Source organism: Anastrepha obliqua, unplaced genomic scaffold (assembly GCF_027943255.1).
Source record: "Anastrepha obliqua isolate idAnaObli1 unplaced genomic scaffold, idAnaObli1_1.0 ptg000012l, whole genome shotgun sequence".
Lineage (NCBI taxonomy): Eukaryota > Metazoa > Arthropoda > Insecta > Diptera > Tephritidae > Anastrepha > Anastrepha obliqua.
The window spans coordinates 8,484,029-8,503,415 of record NW_026562179.1 but is presented as its reverse complement, the minus strand read 5'-3'; the positions used below and the strand labels follow the sequence as shown (position 1 = coordinate 8,503,415).

The 19,387-nt window shown below is 37.0% G+C and overlaps 2 protein-coding genes across 3 annotated transcripts; one reads left to right on the top strand and one right to left on the bottom strand.

The window, feature by feature from the left end:
* Positions 1-3,225: 3,225 nt before the first annotated feature.
* LOC129251336 (uncharacterized) lies at positions 3,226-9,446 on the bottom strand. 2 transcript variants are annotated; one of them, XM_054890701.1, is made up of 4 exons: positions 9,301-9,446; positions 9,057-9,229; positions 3,650-3,909; positions 3,226-3,565 (listed from the first exon to the last, which is right to left on the bottom strand). In XM_054890701.1, exons 1-4 carry the CDS (start codon positions 9,418-9,420, stop codon positions 3,393-3,395), a joined length of 726 nt encoding a protein of 241 aa, XP_054746676.1. In that variant the 5' UTR covers positions 9,421-9,446; the 3' UTR covers positions 3,226-3,392. The 2 variants fall into 2 exon arrangements, with proteins under 2 accessions (XP_054746676.1, XP_054746675.1); XM_054890700.1 differs by having other exon boundaries at positions 3,226-3,909.
* A 7,498-nt stretch (positions 9,447-16,944) lies between these two features.
* LOC129251384 (jerky protein homolog-like) lies at positions 16,945-18,051 on the top strand. The gene is made up of 2 exons (XM_054890783.1): positions 16,945-17,164; positions 17,405-18,051. The coding sequence occupies exons 1-2, from the start codon at positions 16,945-16,947 to the stop codon at positions 18,049-18,051; spliced, it is 867 nt and encodes a 288-aa protein (XP_054746758.1).
* Positions 18,052-19,387: the final 1,336 nt, after the last annotated feature.

The window sequence follows — 19,387 nt, the reverse complement described above, 5'->3', positions numbered from 1 at the left end:
GTAGCTAAAATGAGTTGTTTTTGAGTAATGAATTTTTGAGTAAAAAACCTGTTTCGCACTTTTTGTTTTTTGGAAAATAAAAAATGTTCAACTACTCTTTTGCAATTGTTTCTACATGAAGTCACTCGTGTAAGTAATGACGATCATTTTGAACCCAGAATCATTAAAATCGGTTCATTTTTGACTAAGTTATGAGCATTTAACAAAAAAACTTCTTAGAAAGCGTATTTCAATAGGTGCGCTTCAACTTTTTTCCGATAGGGAGGGCGAACGACGCAATATTTTTTGTTTTTCGCTTGTCGTTTGTAAACTTCATTAGTATACATTTCATCATGGAACGCTACATACTTGAGCAACGCGTTAAAGTTATTCAGGCTTATTATGAAAACGGACGTTCAAATCAAAATGCATATCGCGCACTTCATCTTCAGTGAGGACGCACATTTTCACCACAGTGGATTCGTCAATAAGCAGAATTTCCGCACTTGGGCGAAAGATAATCCAAGAGAGATTGCCGAAAAACCAATATACCCACAAAGAGTGACTGTTTGGTGCGGTTTACATGCCGGCGGCGTAATTGGCCCATATTTTTTCGTTGACGAGAACGATCGCCACGTTACTGTGAATGGAAATCGATACCGTGACATGATAAACGATTATTTTTGGCCGGAATTGAATGGTATGGACTTAGACGACATGTGGTTTCAACAGGACGGGGCCACAAGCCACACAGCACACGCTACAATTGATTTGTTGAAGAGTAAGTTCGATGAGCGCATTATTTCCAGAAATGGACCAGTCAAATGGCCGCCGCGCTCGTGTGATTTGACGCCTCTAGACTATTTTCTTTGGGGTTATGTGAAGTCATTGGTCTACAGTAACGAGCCGGCGACGATTTGTGAGCTCAGAGCCAATATTGAACGCGAAATTGCTGGAATTTCGGCCGATTTATGCAAAAGAGTGGTCGAAAATTGGGTTCAACGATTGGACTTCGTAAAACGTGCACGTGGTGGTCATGCAAAAGAAATCGAATTTCATACTTAAATGTATATGTTCAAACTCGATAATAAGAAAAAAATTAGTTAAAAAAGTCAAACCGTTTGTGTTTTATTCAAAAAAGTTCAAAAGTTGAAGCGCTCTTACTGAAAAACGCTTTATAATGAAAAAAAAAAATCGATTTTGAGCCGAAGAACAAAATTGCCGATAAATCTTGAAAAAAAATTTTTTCGGGCGAACAAAAAAACACGTTCTCATTATTTTGACCAGAGAGCAACACATTTGAGTTACATCGAAATCGAAGAACATGACCCGAATAGCCCGGTTGAATTGAAATGGAAAGCATCATATATAATAACTCTTCTGAATTCGATCACTAGATTGTGAAGTAAAATCACAATTTAATGGAAACACACTTGCTTTACTTTATTTCCAACACTTTTCTTTAAATGCACACGTTCAGCTTAAGACTGAATCACTCTTAAAATCATATCTTCGGAACAGGCATTTTCTTGTCAAAGTAAACGACGAAGTCACCGAACTCCACCTGATAAAAGCAGGACCTGTATTGTACACCCTGCTTACAGCCGATTTTCCCTTATCGGCGAACACATACATACATCTCCACATATGCACATACTGTTGTAATAACTAGGAGCAATCATGTCTCAGCTTCTTTTAAGCTACAAAGGAAACCTCGATAATGTCTGCGCCTGGTTGAAAAAATGGCGTATGAAAGCAAACGAAAGCAAATACATGAAAATAACTTTAACCGTTCTTTCATCAATTTCACCATATGGAGGAGTCGGCAATGTCAGTCAGAGATACAGCAATCGCCTTGGCACTCTTCTAAGTCCTCGGGTCAACAATAACTTATTAGACAACATTTTTGCGATTAGTCATGAAGTATAAAAGATATATATTTCAAATTTTTGTTTACATGAAAGTATGTACAAAACTTCGAGTCGCAATTACTCAATAAGCCATGTAGTTTTCATTGTTGTCGAGTATAGATTGGCATCTTCTTCATGCTTTGAACACGCTTTTCAGCGTAGCTCGTCTCGATGTGTTTTTCTGAGAGCAGTGGTTTTGATGACGTGGGACGGTAGGATATGTTCGGCTCTCTCAGTCGACGCTCGATGGTGTTGATACTCACATCTTTTCCCTTTTTAGGAGTAACTGATTGTGTTTGGCGTAGTCACAAAGAAGGGATAAAGTGATTTCCTTTTTTGTTGGCGCCACTCGCTTCAAGCCCCGCTCGGAAAAGTCATCCACATTTTTGCACATCTTATACCGCTGATTCCACATCACAACAAACTGTTTTGATATTTTAATTACTTTTGTAGCCGCGGCGTAAGATAATTTCGGACCCTTCGAATGCGTGCATAAAAATACCACCTGGAAACGCTTCGCTTACTTCTCACTCATTTTTGTTTGGTGGCGTTTACGGAAAAGCTTCGAACGACACTAGCCTGAGTTAGCATTCGCAGAACGAAATATAATATATATTGAAGTTACAAGAAAAAACCGGTTATTTTCTTCTGACACAGACCGTAGATAAAAAAATGCATGCATTTTAATTTAATACAACGTTTGTATCATATACTTTAACAATGTGTAAAATTATATAAAATGTTTCGTACTAAACAAGGTTTTGTGTAATGATTTTGTGTAATGAATTTCACTGGGACTTCTTACTGAATGTCCTTTTTTGAATTGTAACTAGAAGTAATAGTGAATGTTATTTTTAAATCACAGATTATATGTAATAAATGGAGTGAAAAAAAGAAACCATAACAGTGGAAGGTGATAAGAATTTATCAGGACGCACACCGGAGCTCGAGATTAAGCGCTACAAAAAAGGTAGAGAATTATACAAACCTCAAAAGGTAGAGAATTATACAAACCTCTCTGATCAACATACTGATCAACGGATTCAAAAAACACCCAACCTACTCCATTTTTTCATTGCCAAAAAAATATCAGCTAAGAAAGTGGGTTGAACACGAGCTCTGATCATTCTCCAACTTTATTAATATTTCACGAAAATGTGCTCGTCAATAAATTGCAATTAAAATCAGTATTCATTAAAAGAAACTACATTTTAAAACATACTTCCGAAGCTGTTTTACTTTTGATATGTCAGTTTTCGTTTATTTATTTTGTAAACCATAATTATATCCATTAAAAATTAATTTTAATGTAATTGAAAGTATTGTATATGAGCACACCGTACAAAGTTCTCTTCTTCTTGTCTTAAATTGAATTTATATAACAACGAGACGAGCGCGTGTGTTTGGATATAAATTCGGAGATATTATTCAAAGTGAGTAACCCATTAAGTGTGATTGGTCCAATAGAAAGTGTATATTTTTTCTACATTATTTCCGAGAACTTTAGCCTTTTACCTTTGGGCCATCGTTTGATAAAATTGGGTTATTGTTTTGTTCACCTTCACATTCGGTTCTCTGTTCACATGTGTTCTCGTCACCAAGTACAGAACTTGTGTTCTTTTCAGTATTTGCTTCTTCCGACATGTATTTTATTTGTGTCCCCTTTGGTCGTAGTGCTTCAGAATCCACAAATGAAATATATTGATTTTCACCTTTTGCAGATATGTGCGATGTTGTATGTACCTCAAGGTTCTTCTTACCATTTTTCAAGGGATTAAAGCACCGTTTATCGGGGTTATTTAGAAAGTTCTCTTGACTAGGCATAAAAGGTACGATCCCAGGTGTTTGTGTACCACCGCTGCTGCTGTTGACATCTAATTGTTGCGCTGCATATGACAAAAGATGGTGATTATGAGTGTGCAAATATCGATGTTGTTGACGGTATAATTGGTGTTGCTGTTGGGAGATATAATTCTGATGTGGATAAGCATGATGTGCCGTCAGCTGATGCTCGTGCAATCTGTATAGATTAAATTATCCATAAATATGTGAATATATTTTTGAGTAACTGTAAGAGTAGATAATATAATAACTATTATAAAAACCATGTTGTAGTTTTTTACGAACAAGTTTTATGTTATTATATAGATATTGTGCATGTATAACTATTTATTACAAGTTGTTGAGTTTAGTGGAATAATCTGAGTATCTAGAGAGTATAACGTAGAACAGGAATCTTAGTATGCGACGAAAAGTGAGAATGATATACAGACAAGTGGTAGAGGTAAGGCAAAGTCGTGTAGGCAGGCAGATCGCAAACAAAAATATATTCAATAAAGTTTTACTTATAAAACCTCATTCTTTCCGGGGTACCCCAAATAATTGGTTGTAAATCGTAAGGCAATATTCTTAAGCGTTACTTCTTTAGTTTACACATTTATATATGAATATAATTTTCTTACGTTAAAATTCAAATAAATCTCTTACAATAACTCTGTGCACTGAATTGTCGAATAAAAGACATACATTAATAGCAACGTACTTGCTTTTCTTTATTTTCAACACTTTACTTCTAAATGTAATCACTCTATTACTTTTCGTTTATTCGCTTACGCGATTAACTTACTATTGAATACCCTATGCGCATGTACCTCTGCTTATATATATGTGTTTAATAACTATCGTAATTTCTAGATCTGGCAATTCGTATCTTCTGGCGAATTCTGTTGTAGCAGCAGTTAAGTAGTCACCTGTGGTCTTCGGCTAACTCATCTAGCACTAGGCCCAGAAAGCGTGATCTGTCTCGCTATCTGCTGTCGCAAGCAAGTCTAATTCGCGAAACTTCACGATTGCAACACTGGCCTCCTCTTAAGTCTGATCATCCCGATTAGACACTAAAACTTTCGATCTAAATGGAGCTAGTCTTTCCAGATGCTCCACTTCTACAGTTTTGCATTACTGTATTCGATACACCACATCATTTAATCTTTTAATCACTTTGTATGGACCCTCCCAGAACGCTTGCAGTTTTGGAGAAATCCATTTCTTTCTTTGCGGAGTATAAAGAAGTTCTAAACTTCCTTCGCTGGATCCTTCGGAGTTCATAGTGTTTCAGCATTTCTTCCATCCCATTGCATGAGCGGCACCTCTTCCAAACGCTATATTACTAGGAAACCTTAAATTGCTTCCAAAGGTGGTCCTTGCGGCCTACAATTGTGTTGTTGCGATCTTCCACTACTTCTATCATTTGGATTTCTCTCTGCTTACGCCCCGCTCAATTTCGAATTCATTCGGCAACTGATTCCCTGCGATTCACCCAGAAGCACCGCTGCTTAATCTTTTCCAGCGTCTTAGTGATTCCCAGATGACTTCCACTTGGACCAAAGACCGCGATGACATTTACGATAACTGCGATGACGTTTGCGAAAATCTAGCCATAATCACAGTCATGTCAATACCTGGTGAACGTCCTGGAGGCTCTGACTTGTCTTCCATTTTGTCGATGACTCCTCAGCTTCTGCCTGGAACACATTTCGTCTACATCGAAGTGCTCTGCCTCGCTCAGCCGTACTTGTACCTTTCCCTCGTTTCCTGTAGTTAACAAGACACGCTGTTCCAATTCTTTCTTAAGCTGCTGAACTTTGAGTTCGCTCAATTTTGCCATTTTCACGATCCTGTTATTGGGACTTTATTCAACAATCCCACTTCTGACACCAATTGTTACGAATTTTCTTACGTTCAAATTCAAATAAATCTCTTAAAATAACTCTGTGAGTTCGATCACGGGATTGTTGCATAACTCGCTTACACGATTAACATACTATTGAATAGCCTATGCGCATGCACCTCTGCTTGTATATGTATATGTTCTTCTGGTGGGTTCTGTTGCACCGGCAGCTTACTAGTCATCCTTCGTCTAACTTAGTGGTCGCCAATCTTTTCAATGTGTTGAGCTACTTTCAAGATTTTGAAATAAACAGCGAGCTACTTGCACAAGCCAACATAAATTAAATAATACACATTTATATTCGACATACAATACATGTATACACTTTAGTAATATACGTTCTATATATAATAAACTTATGACTTATAGTGCTTATACTTATGCATAACTACATCCATGTTCACACCTATCAATCGTAACAAAATTTTTTGTAGTCATGATGGCAAATCACAAGCGACTTAAAAAAACAACAAAACAGTAATAGTACATTAATATATAAATAAAATATGGGCAGATAAAAAGAGCATATTTAATGAGAAGGTTGACATTCTGACTCATCGATAATTTTTTTAATATTTGCAGTATAATTTGATACTGTCATTCGAATACAGTTATCCAAATGTATATCTGTAAGCCGATTGAGGTATTTATTTTTAATAAATTTCATATTGGAAAAAGAAGATTCACACAAATAAGTTGAACTGAATAACGCTTTCACTTTCAATGCAACACGACATAAAACTGAATACTTATCTTTACTTACTAAATTCCATATACATTTTGTATTTGAACCTAAAGATTTTAAAGTCAAGTCAAGCCAAAGTTGTTCATAACACAAGTTGCAAACTGTTGTATATCAATGTCCATGAAGGGTGAAACAAAAAATTGCGTCACTAAAGCAATTTTGCTGAAATCCTTGAAACGATTTTTGAAGTTTTCCTTCAAGTTAGAAACTATTTCCATATGATATTTACTGTCATAGGGCTCTAATAGATTTTTGGATATCTTTTCGGAAAGAATAGGAAAATGCTTAGTATCGCGGTTTTTTAGGTTTTGTTCCCAAAATTCAAGTTTTGTAATAAATGCATTTATATCAGAAATCATTTCCGCTAATTCTTTATCCCTGCCTTGAAGCTGCAAGTTAAGCTCATTTAATTTCTCTGTAATGTCCACACGAAAACCCCAAATCTCTGAGCCAAGTCGAATTTTCCAGTTCAGGAATCGGTTTATCGCGTTCTTTGAAAAACTGGAGTATAGCAGGCAGGACATCATTGAAACGTTTGAGCACTCGTCCTCTGCTTAACCATCGCACTTCAGAGTGAAGAAGTAGCTCCCCCTTATTGACAGTCAATTTCATCAGCCAAGGTTTTAAATAATCTTCTTTGAGCTCTAATCTTGTTCACAATTTTCACCACCAGTTTCATAACGTTGTTCAAGTTTAGAAAATTTCCACACAATGCTTGCTGATGTATAATACAGTGGTAACTAAGAAATTGTGGAAAACTTTCATCCTTATGACATAGCGCCACGAGCCCCTTATCACAACCCACCATAGCTGGAGCACCGTCAGTTGTCAGGCCTACCATTTTTGATATTGGAATTTTCTCAGAAGAGATGAGATTTTTTAAATGAGAAAACAGCTCTAGCCCAGTAGTATGTCCTTTGAGAGGAATAAACTTCAAAATATCTTCTTTAATTGTAAAATCACTAAAAGCCATCCTGACAAATATGGCCATCTGTGAGGTGTCAACTACATCTGTTGATTCATCCAGTTGCAGTGAAAAATAAATACAGTTATCTAAGTCACTTCTTAACTGTAAAAAAATATCATTGCTCATTACTTCTACTCGCCTCATCACTGTATTAGCAGAAAGTTGCATAGATTTTATAGCAGACACTATTTCGGCTTTATTTCTAAAGTTGGCGAATAAAGAATCTGCAGCTTCCAAAAATGCTTGTTTTATGATTTCCCCGTCTTCATAAGGTTTTTTCTTTTGTGCAATTATCTGGGAAACACGATAAGATGCTTCAGTTGCAGCCTTATTTTTGTCGATTGTTTTCAAAAATATTGACTGTTGTCCAATTAACTGGATTTTTAAATGTTTCAGTTTTTCTTTTCTGGTGGCAGAATTTAACGGGAATGCCTTCTCAAAATTCGAGTGTACAGTTTTATGATGCCTCTGAATATTTCCTTTTTTAGGAACTGACACAGATGTATTACATAACAAACAAACACTTTTGCCTTTAACTTCTGTGAAGAAGTATTGTTCTTCCCATTCCGAATGGAAATGGTATGTCTTCGCCTTCTTACTACTGCTTGCCATAATGTTTCGAACTCTAACCCAACCGCTGCACGCAGAACGTTGATAATGCCGTTCAGTATTAAACTGAGCGTGATGTCGACGTGCATTGCGTATATATAAAGCCAAAAAATTCTCGAACACGCTAATCGGTTCCAGCCGATTATAGAACGGAGACGCGACTTCGCGTCGTGTTTGTCGGCGCGAAATCGCTTACCGCAGTGTTGCCGCTGTTTATCTACTTATTATGAAAATTTCTGAAATTTGCTAATACTGGTATGATTTTTAGACTTTTGGATTTTTTGCAACGTGAGCAGCGCGAGCTACCAGAATTGCCTTTGCGAGCTACCGATAGCTCGCGATCGACGGGTTGGCGACCACTGGTCTAACTCATCTAGCGGTAGACCAAGAAAGCATGCTATGTCTCGCTATTGTTGCCAGTCGGTTCGCAAACTTCGCTATTGCATAAATCGGTATTTTGTGCCCTCAGCGGGTTTTGAACCCAACCACTACAGAAAGGTATTCACGCAAAATCCCATTCGAATACGGTGGCATATTTACTTACATATATGTATATATATATGTACATAATTGGCACTTATATCCTTTTTGGGTGTTTGGCAGAGCTCCTCTTCCTATTTTTGGTGTACCTCTTGAATGTGTTCCACAAATGTAGGGACCTATAGCTTTAAGCCAACTCCAAACGGCAGATATTTTTTATCAGAAGCAATTTCATGGCAGAAATATACTCGGAGGTTTGCCATTGCCTGCCGAGGGGCGACAGCTATTAGAAAAAACTTTTTCTTCATATTGGTGTTTTACGGAGATTTGAACCTACGTTCTTTTCGAATTTCGAATGGTCACGCCCCATCCGGCTACGGCGGACGCCGTACATATATGTATGTATATATTATGGTGGTTTGGGAGGCAGTAAGCGATATAACGGGCCAATGCTGTACAACACTGCTTTCTGCCCTAACGAAGCAAGTAAAAAGATCTTAATATGGATGTATTTAGTTAGAAAGTTACACCGAGTTGTCATTAAAAGAAGCGCCAAACTAAAGAGATTGAAGGTAGCTTCTTTTAAATATCTTAAAATTTAAGCCAAAAAATTTCAGAAACATGGATATAAGACCTTACCGCATATCCGTGTGATTCGGAGGATCCACTTGAGTCCTGTGCGATATGTGATTTAGAGGCAATTCAGCGGTCGTTGCAAAATGACGATAGCTTTCGTGCATGTGCCGGGATAGTATTGGATCGAGGTCTATTGACGTGGTACCTTCGGATGTAGTAGTGGTAGTCCACATATTCTGCGGAAGTTGAATAGTGCTTTTCTTACTTACATATTTTTATAATAATTAAGTAGGATCAATGGGCGTACCTCTAATTTAGGCAAATATTTGTTCTTGCCATATGGTGGTGAAATCGGCTGAGATTCGTGGATTGTGTTCCTGTATGCATATTTGTTTGAAACAATGTCAGTATCTTTTTTAATCGACATTTCGGCTTCAAAATGCCGTTAAAGTGTTTTTATTTAACTTAAAGATCTTAAAGCATTTTGCTGTAACATTTAGAAAAAAAAGTTTCGTTAAAAAAGTTCGGGGAAGAAATCAAAATTATCTAATTAGTAATAAGTAGTGCATATTGTGAAATACATAAAAGTATGTATGTAGAATATTCATGAAATAGAAGAGAGTTAAAGTCTTTTTTTAACAATTTTTAATACAAAACAGTTTAGTAAATGTAATAAAGAAAATTTGAACCAAGTTTGAATTCAGTAAGTAATGAATTCTTTTATTTAAATATAAAATTACAAAATCCAATTTATTTAACAACACGCTACATTTACAATACTAAATTTTTGTGCCCCCTTTTTGTTATTATAATTTAAAAATGTAAATTGTACTTACCAAGTTGTGTTAATTCCTGGAAGAAAAACCATGCTCAAATAGTTTAGGCTTTTAACAAATTAAGTTAGAATACCCTTGTCAAGACGTTTTGAAAAATAAAGGTACTATTCATACTCGTATATACATATATTATTCGTACTTGTGTTCTTTGCACTCTACTGGAGCACCAAAAAAGTCGATGAAACTCGTATGGTGAATCACCATAGAAGGGTAAAGTGGCGAGCCACGTGCGTAAATATCCCAACTTTATTTTCAAAATTAATACTCCATTCGAGGCTCCGTGCACTACGATATTTTAATCGATGCACGATACCTTCATCTGCTTTAAATACATCTCCTAGAAAGTTATTATATGTGCCGGATTTTAGTCTGAAAGAATCATTGGCCTACACAAAATATGCCAAGTGGAACATTCTGCATAACTGATTCGACTTTTTTTCACACGCTCACCCAGTAATACAAACATATGCTTTTACATTTAAAATCAGTATATCAGTGAGTATACAAAAATTAACCAGTCAAAAAACTTGTAGGTGCACTTCCACAAATGGAGGAACCACACCTTAAGGTCGCCACCGAACTGCAGATGTTTTTTTGCAAGGAGCTCTTTTCATGGTAGAAATAAATACGGAGGTTTATCATTACCTGTCAAGGAGCAACGGCTGTTAGAAAAAAATTTTTCTATAATGTGGTCTCTCATGCCAGGCATCAACCCATTCGTATACGGCGACCACCAATACAACTAAAAAAATGGACTGCTTGGTCTGGTTTGCATGCAGCCGGCACCATTAATTTATACTTTTTCAAAACTGGAGCTGGAATCAATTTACCGTCAATAGTGATTCGAGACCTTTCGGTACCCTGCATCGATACCAACCGTGACTAGCTTAGAAGGACTAAGGGATCTGAGGATAGCGAGAATGTTATGATCATTCCTATGGTTCCAGCCGCTTCTACGTTACCGGAATGACTCGGGGTTTTCCCAACTAAGGGCAGCTGTCCCAGTTAACGAGCCTTGGTTAGTGCACCGTATCTCGCCCCTCTTCTGTCGTCACAGGAGCAATCCCATGCAGCAATTTTGCTCTAAGTACTTCTCCTTAGGACTGGTACTGAATCCAACCCAGGACCAGAGGTATTCTATTGCTGCGATTGCCATAAACCACCTCGGTTAGGTGTAACAAGTGCAACGGGTGGAGCCACCTTAAGACCTGTTCAGGCCTTAAGTCACACAGGGAGTGGTCCACACGGTATGTGCCCACGTGTTGCTCCCGCCATTAGGCCATACCTTCACGGTAAGGAGCTTATCGGCGCAACACAACTCCTCCAACATCGACCAAACCCAACCTTCTTGATCTAACCCTAGTGCGGGGACAAAACAGCGGCTCTTGGTCCCCCGCACAGTCCGTTCCGTGTGTCAGACCAGAGTACCTCGGAACCCGACATCAGTCAAATGAAATTCTTGCAATGGCTGGTGCAACTTTCGGAGATCCTTTATCCTGCGCACCACCCGTGAGTGAACACGTGACTACGTTGCCCCCTGCTGTAGAGCACTGCACCCCCAACCGCCCCCTGTAGCGCTACCTATGATATCGGTTGCATCAGACCACCTGCCCATTATCGTCTCGATTGAGAGACCTGCCGACTTTGTTTCCGCGGATCGCTTTTCATATATTAACTTCAACAAAGCTTATTGAGCTGGTTTGCGAACGGGCGTTCCGCAAGGTGCTGACAACAGCTGCGACTCGCTTCATTACTGATGGAACGATTCGGGATATACGCCCCAATTTCCCAGCTGAAGCAGCCATTTTAGTAAACGACCGTGACCACCTACGCCAGGCTATTCCCCCCGATCCCCGCAATTTGGAGATTCGGCATCTGGTCACTCAACCTAAGTGGACCAAATGGTTAGAGCACCTGAAAATCTGTAACTTCACCACTGGTGTGAGTAAGCACTGGTCCACTGTAAGGGCCCTGTCGAAATAGAACCACTTACTTTCTCCTGTGATGAGGTTAAGCAACGAAAAGCCATTGGCCCTGACGGACTTAACATGCTAATGCTGAAAAACCTGGATCCATTGGGAAAAGAGGACCTCACAAGGGTTTTCAATCTGCCAATGGGCACTGTCATTATTCCTGAAAGGTCGAAATCAGGGCGAGCGATACCACTATTGAAACCTGGGAAACCAGCCAACCAAGGGGAATATTATCGACCGATAACTCTCCTTTCCCCAGTATTGAAGATTCTTGAAGCCTTTCTACTCCCACTCTACATGAAACACCTTACTCCAGCCGTATGCAAGCATGGCTTTGGAGGAATGCACAGTACCACCACTGCACTCATCGCCATAAACACCCAGATAAGCCGCGGGCCCAGTCCGCGTAGTGCTTCTTGGCTAGTAGATGACATTTTATAGTCGACACTCCTGCAAGTTTTGAAGAGGTTGTCCCAACTACCTGAGTGATCGACATTCGTCAGTGATTTTTCGAGACAAAATCTTCAGACAGAGGATGATAAAGCAAGGTGGTACCTTTTCACCCTTGCTGTTCAACTTCTATCTATCGAACCTCCTCCAGCCACCGGAGTCTCCCTGGTCTCTTACGCTGACTATTGCACGGTAATGGCGTCGGGCAATGATATTGATGACCTGTGCACTAAAGTGAGATTACGTCACCAATCGTTCTCGCTTTTTCTCTGCGAGGAATGTGCAGCCTTCCCCACAAAGTTCGCGGTGACCCTATTTATCACCTGGACAAAGGAGGTCAAACTGCAGCTCAAAGTCAAAGTCGACGACACACAAATTACGACGATAAACAACCCCAAAATTTTGGGTGTAACCTTCGACACTTTTTTCTCTGTCTCTCAGCATACAACCGCAATTACCACTAGAGTCCAAAATCGCAAGAAGGCCTCAAAACGCTTGCTGGTAGCAATTGCCAAAACACTACTATTCGAACAGCGACGGGTTGCTTCCTGATGTCTTCTCTACAACACCTACACAACAAGGGACATATGCTACCAGTAAAGGAGCACAACAAACCATAGCTCGCAAATGACAGTTGATCGTTTTTTCTTATATGCTCTGCTTCGTAACATAACCGAAAAGATTGTGCAGATACGATCTCGCTCTAAGCGGCTCTCTTTGTTTTGTTTTGAATCGGTTTTGGTCAAGCGCTTTGCAGAGAACGTTAATGAATAGAGAAGTCTTAATGACTGGAAAGTGTTCATTTTCGAGGGGTACTCGTCTCGCGAAGACAATTTCACCACAGACACATTTTTCAACAAAAATTAACAGTAGGGGCTGAATTATGTAAATTTAGCAGCAGTCGATAAGAATTTTTTGGTGATTAGAAGCAAAGAATGTTAGGTAGCTTTTTAATATGACCTATAATTTGAATTTTTCCAAATCATCCAAAATTATATACATATGTATGTTATGTCTGTCTGTCTGGTGTCTGTAAAACTTTGTTGAATCCCTTCAACTGAATACAAATCCTCTATAGAAAACGCTTCATTACCAGGCGCACAGGAAGATGGCATATGCAAATGTAAATTTGTGAATTTATATACATTTGCGCATATGTAATTATATGCTGTGTGTATGTAGCGCACATTCATAGGCACAGCATTGTACATATACACATATTTACGTACATATATTGATGCATACATATGTACGAAGCCGCGGGCACTCGACTTGACAAAAATTGAAGATTTATCAAATATTGGCAAATAATTCTACGCGAAATATTCCAATATTGACTATTTTCGAATTGTCGAGAAAATTGGCATATGGGCGGCTCGTTTTATGAATGAAAGTTCTTGCTCTTAGAACTATGAGCTCGAACTTATCAATGAATTTTTTGATGATGAGTTTTTGTTGCACAGTACAATAGTTGAAACTGTTCGGCGCCGCCGCGACTGTTCAGCGCTATGTCAACTAGAATGATGGCCGCTACGCCTGCGCCTAAGACTGCATTTTGTTCTTGTAGTCGCGAGGCATAGAATTTTAGCTTTGAACTACATACGCATTTTGAGAAATAAAGCGAGCGCCCTGTGTGTGCGGTTGTATGCACATGCATATGTGTATATTAATAAGCATTGTTTTGCTTGAATTCAATTCACATATTTATATTTGCATATGCCATCTTCCTGTGTGCCTGGTAATGAATCGTTTTGTATACAGAATTTATTGATTGGATCAATTGAACGTACATAGATAGATATAGTTAGGGCATCAAGTGTACATATACGCACATGTACATACGTCGATGCATATGCAGAAGAAGTTGTTTTAGCATTTGCAGGAATTCGATCATTCGAATATTTACTCCCTAATTATTGCATGAAATACGATAAGGCGATGCTCGTGAGGTAGGTCATGTTGCTTCAGTGCACACATATGCGTGCAACATATACATATTTAATAAAGATGCAATTGAACTTATATGCAAATACGTTTCTGTGAAGTTTTCCTTTATTTATTTTAAAGTTTTATACTATCTAGAAAATGCATACATACAAATGTATGTATATTATTATTCCCTGTAATAAAATGTAAATTGAAAAAAATTTGGTTTGCCAAAGGAACAAATAAATGCATATTCAAATGTAAATACATATGTCGATATACCAAAACACTTGTATGCTATGAATTAATTTCGACTCAAAATATTAGTAAAAATTTTCATCAAATTTGTTTAGTTTTAAATTTACTAAAACGCATACCAAAATGTGAGAGGTAAATTAAATCAAAATATTAAAGTTACTTTGATTTGAAATGTTGGCGCATTGAATAAATTTTCGTTTACCAAGGGAACATAAAAATGCACAAGCAAATGCCTTGCAAAATGCCGTCGGCATTCGTCAATTTGATTTCATACAGAAACCAAAAACTGAGCAGAGCCAATGTACTTGTACATAATTCACTGTAATCAGCTCTGTTAAGAACTTCCCCGCTGTCGAGTTAAGCGAGGTGAAATAGTGTTCGCGGTTTCACTTCATTTTTGACAATTCACACTATTCGTAGCTCGTGAGAATTCTCTATATTTAACGTTCTCTGCGCTTTGCAGAGAACATTGATGTATAGAGAAGTCTTAATGACAGGAAAGTGTTCATTTTTGAGGGGTACTCGTCTCGCGAAGACAATTTCACCACTGACACATTTTTCACCAATAGTTAACAGCGTAAAAGGCAATTCGGAAAATTTAACAGCAAGTGAGTATTATTAACAGCAATTAGCAATGTAAGATATTATTAGAAAAGTTTGTGTGAGGGGCGTAATGTATTTGACATTACAGGTGCTTTTTTTTTTTTATTTATTTCGCCCTTTGGAATTTGGAAAATTGCGCCAGAATAATAAATGTCAATCGCAAAAAGTTAACGAGATTTAAGTTTTGCGAAATTGCGAAGGCGACTTGCAAATTCCAACGGGCGGACTTTTATTCGGGCGTTAAAATCGGTATTCGAGTGTTTAAAGTGCGTTAAAAATTAAGCGTTTTTTTTCAAAGCGCCGTGCGTGTATTCGAGTGTTTAAAGTGCGGTAAAAATTTAGCGTTTGTTTCAAAGCGCCGTGCGTAATAAAAAATTAATTAAAATCAAAAAATTGAAAATTAAAAAAAAAATGAGTGATAGATTGTGTCGCGTACGCGGATGTTCGCAGAACGAGAAGCGGCTGTTTTCGTTCCCTAAGGATCCGGAGGAAGTGGCAAAGTGGAGGGCCAACTTGAAAATCCCGACGGCGGTGCATCTTCCACCCCACAACTCATATGTGTGCGTAAAGCATTTTGAGCCATATGTTGTGGGGGGAAAATGTTTAAGAAAGGGTGCCATCCCCACCCTTCGTTTAGGTAAGTTTTTGCTCAATACATAAGTATGTGTGTTTTTATATTTCGCTGAAGCGAACGTACAAGAATAGCAAACACACATACCTACATATGTATTGCATACATTTGATATAATATTAGGGTGGATAGGTTTTATTGCATACATTTGATATAATATTAGGGTGGATAGGTTTCATTGAGGGTGAGGCTTGCTAACTGGCAACATTAGAGTTTTGAGGGAGGAAAGTGGAGGAAGTTGAGAAATTTAAACTAATTTTTGAATGTAAATTATGTTACATATGCATATGTATGTGCATATATATTGAATGTGAATTATGTTACATATGCATATACAGTAGAATTTCGATTATCCGGATTCCAATTATCCGGACATTCGATTATCCGGATTTTTTTTCGTCAAAAAAAAAAAAATTTTTTTTATAATTTTTTTATGTTTTAACATTTTTTAAAGTTAAATTATTATGTAGTTTTAATTTTGTGATTGTAATATTTTTAATAAATTAAGTAATTTACCAAAAAACAAAAGGGCTTCGGAGATAAATTTTAATTGTCACTTGCATCAATGTTATAAAATAAATTACATATTTCTAAAAATATTTTTTCATTTAATAATAAATACATAATATTGATGAAAAGTAAACTTGAATTTCTAGACTATAATTTATTATTAATATTTTTTATATTATCTAAATTTTGAATGTGTAGAATGTGTAGAAACTATAGCATTTGCAAGTGCGTTTTTCGTCGAGTTTAAGAACGTTATCCCCTCCTCTGTAGATTTCACTTGACTGAGACGCATGCGGATACCGCGTTCTTCGGCGTGTACAAACTTGTATGCAAACAGCGGTTAAATTTTCGTCGCGTTTTCCAATCTTTATATATTTTTTATGTCTAAGTGATTTGTTTTAGTGTTTCGCGTACAGTTTTTGCGTAAAATGTCTTCTAAAAGAAAACGTGTTGTGCTTTCAATCACAGATAAAGTGAAAATAATTGAACAATTAAACAAAGGAGTGTCTAATAAATTTTTGGCTGAAACTTATAATGTAGGAACACCGACTATTTCGGATTTAAAGAAAAACAGTTCTGCAATTTTAAAATTTGCTTCTAATTTGCAATTTGAGGATGGAAGTCCATCTAGAAAAAATATGAAAACTGCTGAAAATAAAGAACTTGAACAGGCAATGTTTAAATGGTTTTTACAGCAGCGTTCAATTGGAAATCCTCTTTCTGGACCTATTCTTTGTGAAAAAGCAAAAATTTTTGCTGAGAAGATGGATAATTTGTCCGAATTTAAAGCGAGTGACGGTTGGCTGCGTAATTTTAAGGCTCGGCACGGCATTCGAGAGCTCGATTTGTGTGGAGAAAAGCTTTCTGCCGATAATACTGCAGCAGAAAAGTTTATTGAGGAATTTAAAACGAAAATTGAAAATTACGATCCTGAATTTGTTTTTAATGCGGATGAAACAGGCCTCAATTGGAAGGCACTACCTCGTAAAACTTTAGCTTCAAAGAGAGAAACAAGTGCTCCTGGTCACAAAGATCGCGTGACAGTTCTTACTTGTGCCAATTCAAGAGGCAATCATCGGCTTCCATTACTCTTAATTGGCAAATCCAAAAACCCAAGGGCTTTTAAAAACGTTAAAAAGCTTCCAGTTGTTTATAAAAACCAAAATAAAGCATGGATGACTTCTGCATTGTTTACGGAATGATTTGATGACGTTTTTATTCCAGATGTTAAAAAGTATCAAAAGAAAATAAATAAAAAGGGGAATGTATTGCTTTTGCTGGACAATGCACCTACTCATCCTTCAGAAAGTTTACTTGAGAGAGAAAATGGTCGTTTCAAAGCTCTTTTTCTGCCACCTAATGTGACCAGTTTGCTGCAACCTATGGATCAAGGCATCATTGAATGCATGAAACGACTTTACAAAAAACAACTGCTTCGTAAGCTATTGTTAGCCGATGAAAATGAAGAAGGTACTCTAATATATCATAAAAACATTAACATAAAAGATTGCTGCTACATGGTAGCTGATGCATGGACTTCCGTAAAGGCGATAACTTTGAAGAGGGCTTGGAATAAAATAAATGGAATTTCAACACAACAGCAAATACAGGAAGAAAAAGAAAATGCAGAATTGAAGAACAACGAGGAAAGTGATAAAGATACTGATTCAATGTCTACGGAAAACCTGCAGAATATGATTACAAAAGTTCCAGGCTGTTCCGAGTGCAATGTAGAGGATATCGAAGATTGGTTACATTCTGATTCAATAGATCCTGGGTTCCAATTATTGAGTGACGATGAAATTATTCAGAGTACAAAAGAAGAATCATACCCAGTGGACACAGAAGATGACAATGATTCTACATTTTAATTAGAAGCTGGACCTTCTGCAAGTGAGGCGTTTGCTTGTTTTGAGACTGCCTTAAATTGGATGGAACGACAATCTGAATGCGACCATGTAGACCTTCTTGTCGTCAAGCGCTTGAAAGATCTAGCTGCTAAAAAGCGAGTTTCTTCATTAAAACAGCGTACATTGACAGAAATGTTTAAATAAAATTATTTTCTTTAATATCTAAAGTTAAATGAAGTAAAGTGAGTAAGTTCTTTTATATTATTCTATTAAGTTATGATTAAGTAAAGCGAGTTTGTTCATTAATACACTTACATTGACAGAAATGTTTAAATAAAATTATTTTCTTTAATATCTAAAGTTAAATGAAGTAAAGTGAGTAAGTTCTTTTATTCTATTAAGTTATGATTAAGTAAAGCGAGTTTGTTCATTAATACACTTACATTGACAAAAATGTTAAAATAAAATTATTTTTTCAATAAAGTTACATATTTAATCTTACTTGCTTCATTGCTTAATAAGTAAAGTGATTTTAATGTTCTTATTAATGCTTTATTTCCCTATATATATATAGCTTTTTTGGTCAAATCTGATTATCCGGATTTCCGATTATCCGGATCGAGTCTGGTCCCAATTGATCCGGATAATTGGAATTCTACTGTATATAAATACATATAAATGGGAATTACCAAGTGTGATAAAATTACCGAGCGAGAAGTTTTGAGGGATTTAGGATATGTATATAATTTCATAGAAAATAATTTTTTATTAATAACCATAATATTATTTACAATACACGGCAACCAATCGGAAAATTTTAAGCAAAATTAGTTTATTAATTTTCTGTCTGAAACCGTTTTTGAACTTTGCATTTGGGTCATAGTTGAACAGCTTATGCGGATTATGAAGTCTAGAGTGCGCTATAAATAGTGGGAAATAGGAAAAACTAAGATTTTTTAGATTAAATTTAAGCTAATATTCGATTATTAGTGACGAATGAGAGTGGTGGCGCGGCCTGGGGGCTGTGGGGAGAGAGTTCCATCATAAACACAAGCCTATAACCTTCATTGGGTGAAAATATAAATGCATACAAATTTTTACGTCATTTGGTGTTGTCGTTTCGTAGTGATGCGTTATATGTAGTTTGATGAATTATTATATGTTTATGAATTATTATATGTTTTTAAATTATTGAATGTTTATAAATTATTATATTATAAAATAAACTTTTTTAATAGGGCATGACGATGACCCTACGTACAGCTGTACAATACCGAAGAAGCAACGAAGCTGTTGCGTGGTAGGATGCGTGGTGGAAAAGGGTCATACGTTATACGCCTTTCCTCGACGCGGAGAG